The sequence below is a fragment of the Takifugu rubripes genome, chromosome 3, assembly GCF_901000725.2.
Source record: "Takifugu rubripes chromosome 3, fTakRub1.2, whole genome shotgun sequence".
NCBI lineage: Eukaryota > Metazoa > Chordata > Actinopteri > Tetraodontiformes > Tetraodontidae > Takifugu > Takifugu rubripes.
Window position 1 is genome coordinate 9,188,061 of NC_042287.1, and position 21,037 is coordinate 9,209,097.

At 46.9% G+C, this 21,037-nt stretch overlaps 1 protein-coding gene across 2 annotated transcripts in view; it reads right to left on the minus strand.

The window, feature by feature from the left end:
• cpne5a (copine Va) overlaps positions 1-20,528 on the minus strand; it is a 53,595-nt gene extending 33,067 nt beyond the window's left edge. The window contains exons 1-7 of one of the 2 annotated variants that reach the window (XM_029834225.1): positions 19,928-20,505; positions 10,325-10,365; positions 9,548-9,594; positions 5,692-5,795; positions 4,704-4,743; positions 2,605-2,619; positions 2,343-2,419 (exon numbers count right to left, since the gene is read on the minus strand). In XM_029834225.1, coding sequence (XP_029690085.1) covers positions 2,343-2,419; positions 2,605-2,619; positions 4,704-4,743; positions 5,692-5,795; positions 9,548-9,594; positions 10,325-10,365; positions 19,928-20,037 — 434 coding nt within the window. In that variant the 5' untranslated portion in view covers positions 20,038-20,505. Of the gene's footprint in view, positions 1-2,342; positions 2,420-2,604; positions 2,620-4,703; positions 4,744-5,691; positions 5,796-9,547; positions 9,595-10,324; positions 10,366-19,927 lie in introns of both variants that reach the window. The other variant, XM_029834226.1, reaches the window with a different exon arrangement.
• Positions 20,529-21,037: the final 509 nt, after the last annotated feature.

Below are 21,037 nucleotides of genomic sequence, written 5' to 3' on the forward strand. Positions count from 1 at the left end.
GATGCATGCCTGTGCTGGCATGAGGGCCATCATGCTGTAATGATGACTTGCTGTGCATTTCATGCTTCACAGTATCACACTAAACAAAGTATACTGCAGATGTGAGGTCCAAGAGCATGCAAAGGTGGAGGAGCTCCACCGCATAACAGATGGTAAATGTTTGTTATGGCAGGTTGGACCGTCACTCGTTCTGTCTCCTGCTGATGCAGATGAAGTTACGTTGTAAGTAAATTAACGCGAAAGGTGAAACTTTATGTATCTGGATGAGAGAAGTGAGAAGAGGGCTCTGACGTTAAAATCAATGGACACAAGCTGGGAATGAAGCAATGCCAGGGCTGTGTGCAGGGGGAGGAGATCTGCTGGATGCTTGAGAGCACGACTGGAAGTGTGGGCCAAAAAAATGGAAAATGCGATAAAGAGAAAGGAGGTCAAAGTATGGAAATAAGAAACTGGCAGATGGAAGGAGGGGGTAAATGAGAGACAAAGAGTGAAGAATGGGGAGAAGAGGCACCGTTGTGCTTTTTAAGCAGGTCATGGGATGCAGTGTGCCTTGGAAGCGCTCACTTGGCCGTGGCTAACAGATTTCCCTGTTCCCTGCAAGAGCTGTTCCTCAAAACCATTGTCTAGAGGCACTGTCAGTGTTAGAGAGCAAGACATGGCTATTAAAGAGCTTCAGAGCAATCGTCTATCACATGAGGGGTGGAAACATCCGTTAGCCCTCCACGGACAGCAGTCAAAAGGACAGGGCTGAATGACTTTGTGCTCTTAACTGAAAGTCAAGCGGAAGATTCAAAAGAAAACTAATCTCTTGTTTCCAAACTGTCTCACGCTCACAAGAGCTGAAGGAGAACAAGTTCATTCGAATAGCATCGCTATCATCAAGATCCGTCGTTGCTGAGTGTTACGTCAGACTCTCAGCAGTGATCGTGGCGTCCAGGGGAGCTGGAGAATCAATTTGTCCATATCTAGAGCTCCTGAGCATCCAGCCCGTCTCTGCTGCAACAAACCTGTGAATGCCGCCTCTTGATCCTGCTCATTTAGCACTGAAGGGCACCGAGCTCTATAATCCACCTCCCCCAGTCGCCGGCAGGGTTCACGGTCAACACCAAAGCCCTGTTGTTCACATGGGCAGCCCCACAGTTCAGGTCGGAGCCACCGCCTACTTCACATAAAGACGCAGGGCGTGCACTTCACAGAGAAGTACTTCAGACACCCAGACCTTTTGCCTCGCTCTCTAGAGACACACATGGGACTACACACCAACCACAAACGTGTGTGGGAGCCGCACTGGCTGCAGGCCCTTGAAACTCCCAGCGCCATGTGTCTCGCACCGACTTCACTCCACTCACCACGCAAGATCTCCTTCCTAATGACAGTAATTGAATTGAGGAAGCCCCTGGTCGTGTTCAATTACCCATTCCTATCTAAGCACATAGGTCTCATCTCTCAGCGTAATGCTTGATACAGATGGTCCCAGACGACAGACACATTCATCACCCTCTCATCTCTGCCGCCCTCCGTCTACGCTAGAATGCACGAAAGTGAAGCCTGAGAGGCGGCGCCACAAGTGTGTTTGCATAATTACATTGAAATTGTTCTTTTTGCCTGTAGTAAAGGAAAAACATTTCTCTGGCGCTGAGGGCTTCTTAATGATGTTGCCTGATGTTCTTATTCTGGATGTGGCACAATTACCACAGTGCACTCTTCTGCTACATACCTCTAACCTGCCCCTACGTTTAAAATCTGCACCATCCCCTGGTGGTGAAGAGACAAGGATGGTTTGAATGAGTGCGGTTAGCCTTAATAAACAAGCTTTTATTTCATTATGTTCATCTTCGTCACTTTATGAAATCACTGGGGGGACTGCAGACTGACAGCTTTGCTCCGCTCAGCAGTATCTTCAGGGCCACGAGAAGATACGCTGATGCGTTGTCTCACTTGGTTTATGTCAGAAAACTTTGAAAAATGATCAAGGCCGAATATAGCTGGAGGACCCGCACCTGTTCAAGCTTTTCTAGGATTAAATATCATATCTCTTCCTGAACTGTCAAAAAGTATGTTAACAAACTAGATCCCCATGCCAGATAGTCCTTGATTCTTTTTAAGACCACATCCATACATTCTATTTCTGTTTTTTCCATATCTATGTCCAGCTTTTACAGTTATGCTAACAGAAATCAAACACATGCACAACCCTACACTGAAATTCCAACAGTTGTGACTGCTGGTAATGCTGCTAATGAACATATTGAAAATGGGAAGAATGTTTGCTCATCGCCTTGATGTCACACACCAGTAAGTGTCTGGTGGACATTTTGGGGCAGGTCGAAGGTCACACTCACCCGAGAGATTTCTCCAGGCGGCTGGCAGGTGAGCCCACGATCTCTCCAAGTGTGCAGTGGACCTGTCCCAGGAAGTCCTGCCGTGGAGGACGGGTGGGGTGGTAGCATATAGTTGGGTGGGGAGAGAGACACAAAGGTTTGGGGCAAAGGGAGGGGGTGTTTAGGTGTGTCAAGAAGAGCAACAAAGAGTTCTGGTGAGGAGGTAATCAATGTTAAAAGCACTGTAAGGTTGGAAATAAGGACATATGAGGCAGACACGTACGTTAAAGTCGGTTGGCTTCCAGGGTGGAGAAGGAAGAGGAAGAGAGAGAGACCAGGCAGCAGCAGTGACACAACAGAGCATATCATGGAACAGAAGGCACACGACTCAAATACCAGACTGTCATCAACCCAGTGCAAGAAAGAGGAGTAGATATGTGAAGGAGCAGATAGGGAGAATGGCAACAGCAGCGAGTCGGAGAGCCTCGAGGGGAGGGGGGGGGTTGGAGAAAAAGAAAGTGAAAGGGCATGACAGATGGAGAGCAATGAACAACATGCTTCACACAAGGAACATTCTGAGTTCAGGACATGCAGCACCAGGCAACAATAAAGGATAACGGCATCACCACGAATGAAGCACAACACTTGACAATGTGTCCGCTGTATGCAAACCAACCATATGTGTGTCTGTCTGATGTGGAATTATTAAAATACATTCAGCTTAATAGATGGCTAGAGGCTAACATTCAGCTCTTGGGTGCTCTGGTCTATCTGCAGGAGTTTCAACATGAGCTCGTGATAACCTTTGGCTAAATCCATCAGTCACATGTATAAATCAGCACCTGCAGGCTGCGTGTTTCATTTTTCATTCACTATTAAGGGACTAGTTCTTCCTCAAGATGGCCGCAGACACCAAATGCAGCCGGCTGACTGTACAGTCGCACAAATACTGGTGCCCATCTGTTAATCAGTTCACACAGTATCATCTGCACAATGGCCTTTGCCTGTTATTTATTGTCAAATGCTTGACTGGGTTACTTTCCCCTATGCCATGAATACTAAAAGGACTTACAGTTGCCATGGAAACATGGGCAACAATTGACCTTCAAGATTCTGGAAGAAATGTTTTCATTCAGGATGAGCTGGTCAGGTGATTGTAAGTTCGGTTTTGTGGTGTCACTATGTTACAGTATGTTCTTGTCTAGTTTTTGGTTCCCTGGTCCCTCATGTGCCTCGTACCCCCCTTTTCCTTTTATTGATTTCCCTCCCCTGTGCCAGACAGCCTTAGTATTGTCCTGCTGTTTCCTGGGGGGGGTTTCTAAAGCATTTGACCTGTTCTTTCAACATCTATAAGGCAGTTTTGGTTGTGTTAAGCCCTCTACTCACCATTTTAGCAATCTTAGAACCTAATTGCAAGTCACACTAAGATGCCAAATCTAATAAACTTCGGAACGATGCCAAGTTTTAGAGCACGCAGTGATGATGCCACGGAATCACAGGCGAGGACAGCCGCCAATAAAGCTTGTGTCCATCTGCACAGGTAGCAGTTAAAGGCACTGACAAATCCAGTCCCCACTGGTGGCGATACATCATACTGGTAAGAGTTCTACTGCCACGACTCCATTAAGGGTTTTCTCTTTGTTTCAATACTTCATAGATGTTGTTTTCTGGTTCGTTTTGCCACCAGCACATCATTTCATGCTGCGTTCCTATTGGTTGGCCAGTCGACCATTGGACCAACACTGAAGCCATGACTGCATTTCTGCAGAGGCTGTTTCTTTCTGCTGGAACAAATCAACCCTGTAGAGGACTTTACGGATTTGTCGCCTCGTTGGGTAGATTGCTGTGTGCCAGCAGGTTAAACTTTAATATGAGTCTGGACCTGTTTTGGACTGCTTTGATCTGATCTTGTTAGTTCTGGAAGGGAATCTTGGATCAAACTGTTTCATGAAATATAAAAATGGTCTTGAAAATCATAAATTTGACACCTTTGAAGCTGAGGAAATATTGTCCAGTGGTACTGAAATTAAGACCATTAATTACACAAATGTGTAATTCCAGGATCGTATCGCCAGAATGCAGGGGTGTGTTGAAAAGCTTTGATGATGATGATGCTTCATTTTTTATTTCAAAAGGGTAATGAGGGTAATTCATATGCAAAGACCATTACAGCTCCATAGGGCTAAATAGCCTCAAATAAAGGGCTGCAGGAACTGCAGGGTACAGGCGATATTTTGCCATGTGAATCCTAACAAACATCCCTGCAGAATAAATGTGACCATTTGATTGTGAAAATGTTCGGTTTGCTCAGAACCTGCACCTGTCAAACATGCAGACATATTAATTCAAAGATGTAAATCAAGAATTTTCCACTTCACTTACATGCTTTGCCAAATCCGGACTCTTGGAATCAACATCATACCTAAAGTTTTAGAAAAAGACCCGAAAAACAGACATTAGAAAGAGACAGAAAGAAAATGTGAAACACTTCACAGTCAATAAGACTCAAGGCTCAGGTGGACATTATCTACTGGGACAAGTCATGAACTACACCTGTTAGCAGGAATGGGATTAATTCCAAGTCAGTCTGAGTTTATTAATGTAATTCCGGGAAGATTTCTGGGGAATCTTCCAATGCAGAGAAGATTTTGAGCATCTGCCAGTCAAACCTAATGTAACAGTAATTAAACCTCAGTCTGCGCTGCCTCTCTCGTCTGTGATAAAGAGAGATGTAAATGAGCAGCACTAATTATGATGGGATGCTCTCTCCCTCTCTTCCTCTTCCAGAGCTGTATCATGATGGAGCGCCACATGAATTCATTAAGTGTCTCAAAAGTCCTCAGAGATCTGTAGCGCCATCCTGGGATGAAGCGCTTGAAGACAGAGAAGTGGGGGGGGGGGGTTGTTTATTGGGAAGAGAAAGTAGATAAAAACCATCCCAACACATAAATCTCAGAACAGGCATCTTCCTGACCCTCTCAGGAGTCTGCCCTTTATCGAGACCTATAAGACAGTGGGAGAGAGGAGGGGATGGGGTTAAATTCAGATATTTGCTTTGCTTAGCAGCAGGGAGATTAGGGGTAAAACTTCATATAAAATATTTATGGTCCTTATACCAGTCTCCCTTAAACGGATGACTATTGAGACATGCACCTATGAATAATTCCTCTGGAAGGAGCTGAGCTGCTGACAAAAGGGAAGAGGAGGAGGGGAGAGGGGTGAGATCAAATGAGAGACAGGAAAGAAAGAGCAGTGGAGGGATGGGGGACGACGGAGAAGATCAAATTCTGGTAGGAACAGAGGGAAGATGGAGAAGTGGGGGAGAAATGGCGCGTGTCCCCGGAGGACCAGATCAGAGGGAATAACTCACACGTCAAAGCGCAGGTTCTGCTTCTCCTCAAAGAAGTAGTCCAGGATGAACTTCCTGACGAAATCTGGGTTCAGCGTGTTGTCGATCACCTCTGTCCTCCCGAACTAGATCATAACCAGCCGGGACAGAAGAAGACAGATGAGTGTAACAGCAACGCCGCCGCACCCCCATCTCTCTGACCCTCAGAAACAATGAGGTGGGGGGGCGCTTTCAAGAGTCTGATCACAGCCGCCGCAGTCGACGGGGTTGTTGCTCTTTGAGGGGCGGACGAGAGCGACTTTTCACACTGTGTCTTCGCGCCAGGAGCTGTCACAAATGATTGGAAGACGGCAAACTATCTCCTGTTCCCCACCGTTACAGAGGAAATGGGAAGCCACCAGCGCAGGCACAGGAAAAACATTTGTCAATGAAACAGAGACAAGACACCATCTGATGAGCTGATGAACACATCAGCACACACACACTCCCACACACACACACACACTCACTCACACAGATGTAATTATTGTAGCCAAGATGAATAATTCAATGTCAGAGGACTGGTGTTGAGCTGCATAAATTAAGGGTCTGCGGCAGGAAGGGAACGACTCAACAGCCGTGTTTGGGGTTTAATGAGAGGAGGAACAGCAGGTACACCCGCTCACACTGGTGTGATTACAGCCAGTCAAGACAACAATCAAAGGTGCCGATTTGAACCCACACATCTATTAGTGCATCCCAGTGGCCTCTGCACACACGCCGCTCAAAATGGAGCTACATCCCCTGGTGGTGTGTGCCGTGGTCAGTGCTTCCTGGTGGTGTGTACCGTGGTCAGTGCTTCCTGGTGGTGTGTGCCGTGGTCAGTGCTTCCTGGTTGTGTGTGCCATGGTCAGTGCTTCCTGGTGGTGTGTGCCGTGGTCAGTGCTTCCTGGTGGTGTGTGCCGTGGTCAGTGCTTCCTGGTTGTGTGTGCCATGGTCAGTGCTTCCTGGTGGTGTGTGCCGTGGTCAGTGCTTCCTGGTTGTGTGTGCCATGGTCAGTGCTTCCTGGTGGTGTGTGCCATGGTCAGTGCTTCCTGGTGGTGTGTACCGTGGTCAGTGCTTCCTGGTGGTGTGTGCCGTGGTCAGTGCTTCCTGGTGGTGTGTGCCGTGGTCAGTGCTTCCTGGTGGTGTGTGCCATGGTCAGTGCTTCCTGGTGGTCTGTGCCTTGGTCAGTGCTTCCTGGTGGTGTGTGCCATGGTCAGTGCTTCCTGGTGGTGTGTGCCATGGTCAGTGCTTCCTGGTGGTCTGTGCCTTGGTCAGTGCTTCCTGGTGGTGTGTGCCATGGTCAGTGCTTCCTGGTGGTGTGTGCCATGGTCAGTGCTTCCTGGTGGTGTGTGCCGTGGTCAGTGCTTCCTGGTGGTGTGTGCCGTGGTCAGTGCTGCTGTCTCGCTATTTTTTTTTTTACATGTTCTAAATCTGAGTGGAAGATTAAATGTGCAGAACTCTTGACTGTGGACAGCTCTGGTGAAGAGCAACATTCCACCGGAGACAGAAGTGTGCCCGGGACTATAAAAGTTTCATTTCTCTGTGACACCATCTCTCTTCACGCTTCCTTCCTTCCAGGTGAAGGGTCCTTCTAATTCATCTGCAGATGTGACCAACTCCATGTCAGTCTTCGCTGACAGGGTTGAGGGGGGAGCCTGTGAGCCGCCACAGCTGCCAGCTTCCTTTCTCAACTGATGGGCTCCATTGGTGCTTTGGATATCCTGAACTGAGTCCTCGTTTTGCCTCTTTTGTGTATAAAGTTACGAGTTGAATCTGTCTCGTCTTTGCACACGTTGCAGGTCTGTTAGCTCCCACATTAGGTCACTAATGGGAATTGTGACATCACAACACGCGCTCCACAATAAATCCAAGATATGAACTAAAGCGTGTAAACCAGGGTTTTCAAATTGTTACATTTCTGAGGTGTGTGTAAACACATCAGATCCAATTGCTACAATTGTCTGATTACTCCCAGTGATCAGATTTTCATGGCAACGTAAAAGGACTCAGTGAGAGAAACATGAATGTCTTCAGTAGGACTGCAGGCAAAGCTGCAACTGCAGATCTTGAAAAACTAAAGTCCTTTAACTGTTTGTCCCTTGTCTTTGGTTTAGTTTGGTTCTTTTGAAAAGCAGCGATTCCATTCACCCTACGCTGTTAGAGAACACGAGATAAATGTTGCTGACATTCATTCTTCGGCACATTTTTTCCCCAAAAGGCTTTGCAGAGCTCCAAATCTTTAAAGTCATAAAATACCGCTAAGCTGCAGATATCTGGTTTAATAGATTCAACTACGGTTGGTGACAAAAACAGAATAAACGATAAATCCATCCTCGCGGAGTGAAAACACAATTTATCAGCCAGCGTTTATTTCCTTCCCACTGTTGACTGAGAAGCAGCCGGAGGAGGACATTTGTCCCACGGAAGAGTAATTGGATTATAGGGAGTTGGTGGCAGTTGTGAAAAGTGCTCCAACCAGCTGTATCAACTCTGCGAGGAACAAAAGTGCGTGACATGGCGGTGGGGGGGGGGAGATGGGGGCTTAGCTTTATCAATACAGCACAGCTTCAGTCGGCTGCTGACTAAAACGCCTGTCATGTGCGCTGGAAACGCCAGTCTGCCTCTGTTCTCAGGCTGCGCCCACATTTTGTAATCTGGAGGTGGAGCCGTGCGAGCGGAGACGACAGGTGTAGGAGGCTTCTCCTGCTGGTCCCATCACCTCTGCAGCAGCAGCACCAGTCAGATCCATCAGCGTTCTCAACCGGCACTTTGTTATTTACAGCTGCGCTATGGCTGATATTTCATCGACCACAGTGAGCTAATTACTCCTCCATCCGCGTGTCAACTGACATTGAGACGCTCGACTCAGTTGAACTGGTCGTCTGGCCAACTTTCCCTGATCTACCTTCAGGCCAATCCTGTCGCTTTGTGCTTCAAGTTAAGTATCAGTTCTGGATTAGAACCACAATGTAAAGACAAGGTGTAATAAATATCCCAGATGGGAGAGGAACGCCTTTGTTCACACAAGAACATATTCATGCTTCTCTCTTTGTGTGTGTGACGCAATGAAATGAATCATGTCAAATTTGTTTCTGCGGTAAACATGGCGCCTGGTTTCATTATAAAGCTAGAATGTCTCTGCAGTCAAGATGGATTTTATAGAGGTCTGTGTCTGACTCCAGCTCTGTCTTGAAGAGGAAAGTGTTTTCATACAGGCAGCGTGGGCTGCCCTTCACAATAGGACTGTCTGAGTGTAAATACTGACCCACACTGCACCACCATCCGCTGCAGATGTTTGGCTGTAAATCCAGAGCTTTAACCAAGATATTGCAGCTGCCAATTAGACATTACAGCTGCTAGATGTGGCTTCATTGATTAGGGCCTCAGATAGAGGTGACTGATTGGAGTTGAGGGAGAAGATGTTGATACCAATGAAAGAATTCATTATTAATCTGAGTTTTTCTTACAGAGAGCTGGTCAGTTTTCATGTGGCTGTATTGTTATTCCAGTTTTACCCCTATTTTCCAGTTTCTTTGTGGTAAATTGCCATTTGTTTTTGGAAAAAAATGAAGAATTGTCACTTCGGTCACAGTGCAATTCTCAAACTTTAAATTCTATTCTCATGATTGTTATTCCTGCCAGCAGTCCTGTTGACAGTCCTCTATTACTCCTAGATGGACTCTCTGACCTGGAATTTTCTACTTCCTGGTCAAATGAAGGCCTGGTGTTAGCCAGGCCGATGTTTAACGACAGAAGTCGTTGTTCGCAGTTGATCGATTTCACATGATTGTGACATCCTCAGCATTTGATTGAAGTGCGTTGTGGTGACAGAAAGACGGAGACGATCTCTTACCTCCCTCCACTGTTTGCACTCCACACCCTGCGTGTACAGCACAACCACTGAGGAGAGAGAAGGCGGAGACAGGGAGCCGTCAACAAACCCAACAACACAAGCTGCTCCTTTAAATTGCTTTTGTTTTGTCCTTTCATAGCTGACATTCATCATTCATTGTCCCGCATAACAACATACAACAACATAATGAAGTGGCCTGCTTGATGAAATGAGATCTGCTATCCACGTAGAGAGCGTGAAGCAGCCCCGCCGTCCAAACACAATGTTGCAACTGTAAAAGTCTCCTGTCTGATTGCTCAGCTTCCAGTGAAGCAGATTACTGCGAAGAGGACCCGCCCAAACGGCCGTAGGCCTGCAACACTGGCGAATTTTGGGGGGAAAAGGGCGGATGTGGTATTTTCTTAACAGCATATTTACACAAAGGGCATGAACCCCCTCGCTATCATGTTAAATGTCTCTTCGGTTCTCTATCCTCAGAGGGAAAGAGGAATAAAATGGCTATTTCGCAGGAGTTTCAACAAAGGCTCGATTTGTATTCAAAGCCACGTTCACACACTCTGCATGCATGAAGATTAAGCTACCTTCTGTGGCTTTTAGCGGACAAAGGTTGTAACACCGCCCCAGCTATTGAAGGAACAATTTGAAACAGCAGAGTGAAGTTAAATAATGTAAGGCTCAGCATAAAGGAGAGAATACGCACAACAGAAACAAAAAGAAAGTCAGAAGACGAAGGTGAGCGTGGAGCATTCCATTAGCACCGACAGACAGGCAACTTACGTGGGTCAGATTTGGAGAAGGTGTCTCTGTCCAGGAGATTCCTGCGGGAGAAGAGAAGAAACATGGGAGAAAAACACTGTTATTCAGGTTTCTGTCTTTGTTCTGATCAAAGGCTCTTCTCCAGCATGGAGCCTCTTTATGCTAAATGTTCAAGCTATTATTTCATTTTGTATCCTTCACAAGAATCTCTCTGTTTAACCAGCACCTGCATTTTATTTAGTTTTGCCTCCCTCAGAGCTCCCCAGCAAAACATGATTTTAGTTTGCAACTGCGGGAAACACCTGTAGCCATGGCGACAGCGACATCTTTTGTTCAGAAGGAATTTGCCCTCATAGTGAAAAGCAGCTCTTCAACATAGCACCAAAAAGCTCCAACTGAACTTTGCGGAGCTGGAAGCAACAGTGTGCCCATCACCACGTGGACGACACACAGAGACGTCCTAAAGAGGGACATTTTTTTAGAGGTGTGGTGCAACTACAAGTCGAGAACTAAAATAGTCGATGTTTTAATGATGTTTTTAATCGTCCTGCTACACTCAAATAATAAAGAGGCACTAGAACCCCGAACAATCTCCTCTTTCTTTGTGATTGTGATTAATCAGCCAAGTGTTTGCTGCTGCAGCCTTCTGCTTCAGTTTTATTTATTATTGGGCCTTGAATTCATGACTGGACTTCGCCTCGTTTGCATTGGCAAAAACAACAGACAATATTTTAATGAGGTTAAAAACAGCAGCACTGGCATCCAGGCAGCATACATAATTGAGAAAAATTATACATAAATTACTCTTTGTGTTAGAGTTTCTGTCACACATGCAGTCCTGCTCAGCTAACAGTAAAACCGAACACTAAGTAATTAATTTTATTTAGGTTGGCTTACTCAAATAGATTCATGCTAAATGTGCTTGAGTCAACGGTGCGTTTCACACCTCTCTGATGCTCCGACCATCAAACCGCTCCCCTCCTTGGATTCAGCGGTCAGGCTCCGTCAGACTGTTTCTGTATTAGCTTGAAACGCAATCAAAGAAAACAGGTTCCCCGTTTGATGTCAAGATACCTGCAACAGCATTTCCACAAAGCCAAATCTGCCAGAGACAAAGATAAAGCCCGTCTCACTGAGGAGGCGCTTTTCCCTCTAGTTTTCCCGACTTTGATCATCGCCCAGCATCTTCAAACGCAGCCAGGCGAACGGGCGGGTTCATTGACTCGTTCAGAATTGAAAAAAATAAAACCTGATCAGCAGGAATATGAATCAGTCATTCCGAGTTTTGAGCCTCTGCAAGGCAGAAGTTCCTGTTTATTACAGAAAAATTCTGATACTTCCCCTGACTTTTGCGTCGTGTCTGGTCACTTCCATTATATCGCTCTCATTTCATGCCTTCAACTGTGATGTCATTGTGAACTTCTTTTTGTTGCACTCACTACATGGTCACTCTTCACAACTTATTGTGCGTGATTCTCGAGACCTGAAACAGGCTTCGAGAATGAGCAGATGACCTTTAAGTGCAGGCACGATGGCACTAAAGCTGAGTGGAGACTTTCCCTCTGCAGGAGAACACTCTTTGTAAGCAGCTTATTACGACAGAGGTGTGGGGGTGGGGGTGGGGGGGGGTGGGGGGAGCGAGTGCTGTCCTAGTGATTGGAGCAAGAACTTGCAGTAGCTGCTAGCTTATTTATATGTGCATTAAGTCGGTCACGCTATAGCTAATTATATATATAGGGAAAACTGTTTTTTTTTATGTCTGTAGGTTACATACTCTTTAAAGAAAGATGATCTATTATTTGGGAATTGCGTGCCAATGTTAGCAGGTATGGATATCACACCTGATACCAGATTAAGAACATTCCAATTGTAAAATGGCACTAGAGTATCAATCGTAAGGTGGCCTGATCTGTGATCTGTATTTGCTCATCCCTTTAGCTCACCAGATGCCCATAATTCTGACATTTTCTGTCATTCCCTTCAGCCTTTCTGTCCGCTGCTTTACAGGATCCAATAAGCCTTTATTCCCTAAACAAAATATAACTTCGTCATCAATCTCCTCATTCGATGCGCCAGATGAGGCGCCTTTTCCCGGTCGACCTCAAAGATCTCATTAACATGTCAGTGTGATGCCAAAAACCTGCAGATATTAAAAATCTAAAAATTTGTAGCGCTGGATTGTTGGCAGCATTGATATAATCCGTGCGCTAGCATCCTACTCCCTTTAGGCGACAGCTGCATTCCAATGAATATAGATGAGCTTTTCGGACCAAATCCAAGCAGCGGGACGTCATTTATACAGGCGTAATGCTGCATCCCTGACGAAATCTATCAGAGGGATACATGGTGAAATAATACGCAGTTTCTTCGGGTATTAGCCCCGGGCTGACCTGACTACAGTTGGAACATTGTCGGCGTAATTATCATTGGAGATAACAAAGCCATCCGTGACTAACTGCCTCTTTGTATCCACCTGTTAGTGCTTGGCATCCATTACCCTCCAACAATTAGCTCGTCCATCACATCGTCCATCGTTCAGGGCAGCAGAGGAAACGCGGGAAGGAAAAAGGTTGCGGGTTTTGGGCCCTTAATGTGTTCGTCCGCAAGGTGGTTCAGTTATTGATCTGCAGCAGCGATCCATCGGAGACAAGTGCATGTGGTGTGCAGCGCTGGATGGGGTGGGGGGCTGATCTCAGATAATCTGTGTGAAATAACTGCCTCTCCCAAAATTCTAACCCTCCACTCTTTCAATCACTGAGAGATAAAATGATCATCTTTCTTTAAGACGGATGTTTCTTTAAGCTGGAGGGGACGCTGGCACATAAACTAGGACTCATTTCTTGAGTGATCATTTATCGTAAAAGTATAAATGAAGATCTTTAATATCTGCTCTAATTTCACCACCCTCATTAAAAAGTCTCAGTCTGCAGGATTTAATGTAGGAAAACTGTGTCTATGTTATTTATCAGGAATTAGCAGAGGAATCTGGAATATTAGCACCATTATCTCCATCTGGAATCCTGGAATCAAGTCTCAACCCTCCGTCGCCCTAAACACAGTGAAAAGGGTGAAGGTTTGACCTCTAAAACGCGTCTGGCAGCTGAACTCTAATTTAAAAAGAATATATTAGGAGCAGATGCTCGCTCTTGGTCAGACCCCCGGAGAAATTTTAGCAGCTTCTTGCTTCGTGAGGCTGGTTGTTAATGCCCTCCCTTAATTTTCCTCTGCTTTCTCCGAGTGGTGAGGATCATAATTACCCCCCTGGAGAAAATACCTCATGATTTGGTGAAAAGTATATTTAAGTGGGGTTATCTTATTTTATGTTTTTATTTTTTGATAGATGATATTTTCTTTTTTTAAAAAAAGAGAGAATGAAATCACATACACGACCGTCACCTCCGGGTGGACCAGTGAGGCTCTCACAGACCAGATCCAGGATCTGAGTCAGTGCGACAGACGGGGAGAGCAACTTTAAACTGAAGCTCAGGGGAGCCTATCGACGCCACGGCTGCCCGGGCTTCTTTGTTTGGCTCCACACACAATCACCCGCATCTCTGTTGCCGAGTTCAGTCAACTTTCCATCACCAGCCGCCGCCGCAAAGGCGCCGGCAGGAACCAGGCAAAAATGAAAGTCAACCCTCAGAATAGGTTACGGTAGGGAAAACTATCTATATTACACCAGGGACCATGCAAAATTGCAGGGAAGAGAGCCTGAAGGATAATGTTGGCTCATTTTCTCTCCTGCCCTCCGACCCTCCGCTTTTTAACTGGAGAGAGAACCTGAGAGGCAGTTCCTCTCCACGCACACACCACAGGGTCAGCGCGGGGTCTTTTTTTTTATCCTCACACACATTTAAGCAGCTTCATTGAAGCGTACACGGGAGGGATGTGCTGCCGGCCAAGGTTTTCTTTCAGGTCACATCCTGGTTTCTTTGACAGAAAAGAGTAAAGAAAATGTATTACAGGCAGAAATGCTGGCGACTGGAGATGGGTTCAAACAAATTCACATGCTAATCATTTGTGTGTGTGGTTTTTTTTTAAAACCCACACACACACATGCAGAGTAAGTGTGCAGTGTGACAAACAGCATGACTGACAGTAGAACCACCATTCCTGCGGACTGGATCTGGGATCTTTATTCAAAGTGACCCTGGTCGTGTCTCCTCCGACCACCACTGGGTCCCTGCAGCGGCCAGAGAGGAAAATCTGCTCTACTTTTTTTTTTCAAGTGTTCCACGCTGAACACACGGTTTTATCTGCTGATTAGCAGCAGACCCATCTGCTGACCTTCACAACTGCTGACTTCTCCTCCATCTTAATTATTCAGGTTCTGTTGGACCTGGGAACCTTTCCGGTCCCCAGGTGAACATTACCTGCAGCAGAGGGCTCCCTGGACGGCCATCTCTGACCAAATCTCCGTCATAAAACCCCTCCTTTGGCTTTCATCAGGGATGAGAACACGCATGTTCTTTCTCCCCCACACAGCCTGTGTGACAAAGACGCAACCGGGGAATAAAATCTCTGTTAATAACTTGCCGGTACACTGGAAGGTGTTTTTGTTCAGAGTGGAGGGGGGATGGATTCTAGACAGCAGTTCCAGCAGAGCTTCACACAAAGTCAGCGGAGAACTCCCGACTCCGCTCTCGGTTCCATTTGAAAAAAAAAAGCCCAAGATCTCCGGAGCGGCAGTGGGCACGGAGCAAGAAAACAAATGGGGCACATTGGAGCGTTTCTGAGCTCAGACGTGCTGTAGAAATGAAAATAACTGATCATTAAACGGGGACATTAAAACAGAAACGCAGCCAAGTGTGGAGCAGAGGAAGCGGAGGTCAATCTCAGCAGTGATGGTGATAATAAAGCATGAAAAACCCTCACAGACGGTAACACTAATTGGTGTAGGGGGGGGGCAACACATATAGACTGGGAACACAGGAGTGAAGTGGCCTAATTGATGGTTGAGCTTCTATAGGCGAGGGCCCCACACAGCAGGTAGGTGGAGGCAAACATCTATTCAGCCTGAAACTGCACCCCTGGAGAGGGATTTATTTTTAAATACACACAGACCATTTCAATAATACTTTTATTATTTCTTTTTCTATCGTTATCGTTATTGGATCCATTTAAACAGACAGTTTGGGGAAAATCCTAATCTAATTTTGTCAATTGTTGGGGGTATTTGTCAATTAGTCATGACAAATAAGTTAAAAAATATCTATATTTGCTGTTGGGGGAGACTTTAGCCTGACGTGCAAGGCTTGTGTGTTGCTTGTGTGTTTTACCGAGCTGGAGCTCCACACTCCAAAACACCACGTGTTTTGGTAAAATTAAAACTCCCTTCACTCCTTTTGCCTCCATCCCCCTCTTGCGAACAGCTATGGTTGCACATGAATTCATTTTGTTTTGAATGAATGCATTAATTATAAATAAAGGATTATCCCTCATTAACGTGTTCAATTTGACAACCGTACAAAACCGATCATTCGGAAATGTTACCTCCCAGTGTTTCCAAAATGAAGAAGACGGAGTAAAGGGAACTCTTTTTGAAAGTTGACCTCCATTTTGCTAATTTTCCCACAGCCTGTTTGCGCTCAGTTTTGCAGACAGAATGTAAAAGAGTGCGTAACCTGACGAGCAGGAGCCATGAGCTGATGCAACATCAAACGTCCACCCAGCCATATGTCCCTCTGCTCGCATCTGATAGCAGCTTTGACATTTCCCAATCACGCTGTGATGTTGGGTTAAATATCCTTCGGCGCAGAAATCCACTAACACCCTCTCCTGACCCTTGAGCTTCTCTGAAAATAGCGGCACAGACGGCTTCGATACTCTCGAGCCAAGCCGTGGCGCCTTTATTTCGTATGGTGACTTTTCCTCTCACCGCAATTAACACTTTGGGGTCACGTTCCAGGGTGTTCTACACCACTGGCACTGGGTCCTCCCCAGCTGTTCCGAAACCCAGATGAGAATATATCAATTTTACTGACATGACGACAAGCCGAGTGACCGGGATCAAAACTCATTTTCACCGTGTCAGGGGTTCATGCATAATTATCCGATTCATCGGCCTGTGAGCCTCCCCAAAAATTGGAGGCAAAAATAAATAAATAAAAATCCTCCTGTTGGTGCTGTGGCGTCTCTTCATTCTCCAAAACAGATGCGACACATCATTCACAGGCGCGGAGCATCCTCCACCGCCAGCCTCCCCCAGGTCACGGTTAACCCAGAAGATGGACTGAAAACAACTGTGTGGTAAAAGCACAGCAAATTGAAATTCGTCCTTTACTTAGAGGGGCCCTTTATTAATATTTAATGCGCTTGCACAATGCAAAGGATTTTAAATGAAAGCGTTTCTCTACCGGCGCTGGAGAGACGGGTGAAAGTAAAAAGAGCTGTGATACAGTGGGTGAGCAACATCTACACATGCTATTGTCATACACAATGGGAAGCTGCACAGTGTGAATCCCAAACGACCGTGGCTGACAGGCCGAACAACAGTTCCACGTGTACTAATCATCCCGTCGATTTCAGCTGGCTCCATCGCCGTTCCACTGATTGCCTCTGGAAGGCTTCAGCTCTGGAGGCTGGCTGTGGGTTTCCATATTGACCCCGAGGGACAGTGTTACACCAGCTCTGAGCCCCATGGATCCTCTCAATGAGAGGTCATAGTCATGGGATCATGTGACCTCTTGGCATATTCCATTGGTTAATCAATCCCTGTGGAGCGGCGGGGCCCGGTTGGGATAAACCCCCCTCCCTCCCGGCTAATGAAACGCATTGATTGGACGTAGGGCTGTACTCTTACCGGTCGGTCACGGCTGCTACAGGCTGCAAAGAGGAGCTGAGAAGAGGCGGGATGGGAGATGCAACATGGAGGGAGAGGGGCTGTTAAATCCCATCGCTGATGCATCAGGTGGGAGGTGGAGCGCAGCAGAGGAGAGCGTCCCTTTGTCAGGCGATTCCTCTTTTAATAGATAAACCTGCGCTGCTTTTTAATGGTGGCAGGGCACCAGTAAAAACCCACGACATTCTCTCTCTAGAGTAGCAGGAACATTTACTTGGTGTCCTTGTGGTTTTGTTTGATAAGTGTGCACACCAGACAGTGTAGCCAGGGTCCAGATTTGGGCTTTCCGTCAGGTCCTTGTTAGGTTCTCTCTGATGTAGAGAGCAATGAGCTGTCAAAAACCAATCTTTCAAGAGCAGGACACTCTTTCCCCCCTCGCTCCCCTGATAAGGAGTATAAACCTCTGTCGGGGTTGTCAGTCTTATCATTTGTGCCGCTCCATTCGGGTCACATGCTGCACGTGGATCTCTGCTGAGATGAACCGCAGAGAAACAGAGGGAACGTTCCGTAATTGAAGACCCGTCAGCTTTCACAGTTTTCCCAACATTCGTTACCGAAAGCGTTCTTCACAGCGGGAAGGGCCTCCCGGTTCCCCCAAAGTCATTGTGCACCGAGGCCGTCTGGTGCGAGGAGATATTAAAGTCGAGGCTTTTGCATTCCGGCGGGATTCAGATGTTCTGCTGGTCATAATTAAAGAATGATGTAGCAAAGTGCGCAGACAGCTCATTAAGAATTCATGAGCGCTGCTTAAATATTAACCCATGAACAAACTCATTACTGTCACGGATAGATCCAGCAGAGGTGCCCAGGGACCGCTGACCTTAACCCACTGAACTAAATTTTTGGGCATGCATGGAGGGAAATAGAATGTGGCCACTTGAGTTTGAGAACCATCTCACTCCAGATGGGGAGTGCCGCCCTTAAAAGCTGGCCAACCAAGCACCAAATCAGAGCCAAAGATGGAGAACGGAGCACCTTCACGGCAAAGAGCAGCTCTCTCTACGTGGCTTTGTCTGCTCCGTCCTTTCAGGCCGCAATATTGGCAGAAGCTTATAAGAATGCCGGTAGAGCCGCAAGCCCCAATTCAATTCCACGTGCACTGCAACCTCAGAGCGCTCAGGCTTACTAAATCAATTACACAGTTTGAGGAGCCGGTGTCTCTTCCTCACATAACACCATTGTTTCTTTTCCGCTTCCGCCGAGCGGAGGGGGGGGGGCATCCGCAGGCTGGCCGGTAAGCAGGAGGAATGGCTCTGCACCCTCTCGGCCGCACGCTGCTCCATCTTTGGCGGGGGGGGGGGGATCCTTGGAGGTCGGCCGTGAGCTATTGGAGCAATCTCCACCAATAACAGCAACAAGCACCGACCCTGAAGTCTTTGTCAGCAGACGATGCATCAGGGTCCGGTAAAAGCAGGAGCGATTCCTGCTTTCAAACCCTGTCCTGGAGCAAGTGTTTGCTCCGACAGACTTTAATGACAGACAAGGGATTTTAGATCGGCAGAGCCCGGGGGCATCTGCACAGATCCCAGCTTTTTGCATGAAGCAGGGGGGGAGAGAGTGTTTTTATACCAAGTGAGAAATAACACGAGCCCAGCTGCTGCTCATAAAACATGAAATACACACAGCAAACGCACACATCCTAAAGTCGACGCTCCTGCAAACACAGCCTCGACCCGTTAAATCAACATAAGGTCCTGCAGTGGAGCCGTATTTAACACACATTATCTTCTTTAACCCCCACCCCACCCCCCACTCTTTCCATTCATCACCGTTAACATTACATATTTGCTGTACATTATGAATTTACAATAATAAATGTGTTTCTTTGTCCTTTGCATGGCAAAATAAAACAGCTCCAAGTAAGAAAATTGCTTTCTCCCACATTAAATGATTGAGTGTGTACGTTTGAGATGTCAGCAGAGAAGTGGGGAAAAAAAAGAAATTCTCCTTTATGGAATCTCCACGGGATGCGTTTCAAAGACGTTGCTCGGGGGAACACATTATTTATATGTATATAATAACGATTCTGGAGCTGCAGAGAGCCGAACACCGGCCCAATGACACAAAGCCCCAGAGACCCCGCAACATAAATTAACGAGTATTTCCGCGAGAAATGTTAATTTCAAAGGCTCTGCCGAACCGTATGGAGCCACTATAGCTGCTGTACGTGAATGCAGCAGCACGCGGCGGCTCTACCTGCGAGCAGCGATGCCCCACCCAACAACCGAGGTGCGGGCAGGAAGGAATGAATGCCCCCACCATTACGTTTGGAGACTTTAATGCTGCCTTGGGGGGAGCGAAGCGCATGCACGCCAACAAACTCTAGTCGATGCACGGCGTGGCACGCGACTTGGCGCGCGTAAAACTCAAACGCCCTTTAACGCGCGAGACACATAGTAACGTCAATGCGCGAAATTTTTGTCCAAACATAAGAATAAAGTTCCAAGTTGAACACGAGTGGTCTATAAATGCTCTTTGGCGAGATTTATGATTAAATAATCGAGTTAAAATGCGGCTATAAAGGCGGTCAATCATAGGCAGCGCGCATTTCACCGACGTTTTCCACCCATGTAACCATTTTAAAGTCTATTTTGTAATCATTTTATTGATTTATTTTAAAAGATAAAATTCTGTTACTATGCTTCACCACTGAAGTTAAAACAAAAGTAGCAACTTATCTCACTGGTCTGTTTTCCAAAAGCGAAAACGTATCCAAAACGCTCCGAAGTCTCCCCCCTTCCAAAGAAATAAGCCCAGACCGATTCTAGCCGACGCGAACCCACCTGCAAGACACCGTGATCTCCAATTTGGTGGCAGGGATGCTCCCGCTGATGGGATCGAAGTCGCGGACGGTCGTCGTGGCCTCCACCTTGTCCATATCGTCCCCCTCCATGCGTGCAGGAGACCCAGGCAAGCTCTCCGAGCTGCGTGAGTCCCTGTAAACCCGGAGAGTCGACGGCGGCGGGGAGACGGAGCGCGGCAGTCGAGCGAGCCGATAGGGTCCAGGCACACCACCTACGTGCTGTCCATTGGACGGGAAACAGCATGGGAAGTTTAATGGAGGGCTGCGGTGGTGGTGGCGACGGTCTTGGCTAGAGTGGAATCACATGCCAGGACGCATCAGCGCCAACTGCGCCGTTTTCCAGGCAAAGACTGCGCTCTTTTGCCAGAGCAGAAAAGTAAAAGCTGTGAACTCCACCCCTCCTGTCTGCATTCTCATACACCCGAGCGATGACTGACACTCATTGCAGACTCACGCTATTGATCCACGGCTGCACCCGATCGTTAGATTTGTTCCAAATTGGTGTTAAGAGCCCGTTGAAGAGAATGAATGAGCTCCGAGGGGGGGGGGGATATTGGATTATATTTCTTTACATCCTCATCAAAGCTGGAGAAGTATCTTGACGGCCAGTTTCTTCCCCCAGTTAAAATGAAACATCGTCCTGTGTTCAGGACGACGCAGCAGGGCGGATTTCTGTCTGATGCTGCCTCAAATTATCGACACACTGTAAATTTGGGGAAAAAAAGAACCTGTCATATTCCAAGGAGGGAAGTGCTTGTTTATGTTCACACTATTCATTTCCATCCGATGCAGCGGCTCTGGTGAGTAATTGGAAGGCTGCCTGCTGTTCTTTCAGCAACTGGACAGCTCCTCAAACTTCTCCTGCTCCACTTCCAAGCCTCGTTCGTCTCGCCAGTAAAACGCGTCGTTTGTGTCTCCCGCATCCTGTAACATCCCCTGGATATTTATCTCTCAGGCGAAGAGCCTCGGGAGAACCTCATTTCTGCTGCCATCATCAGCCTGATTGAAAGGTGGCGCAATGCAGCCTGATGAACTTTGAGAAATAATATGTCTCCTTTGTCTGTCCAGACAAACCAGAGTCCCTCCCAAA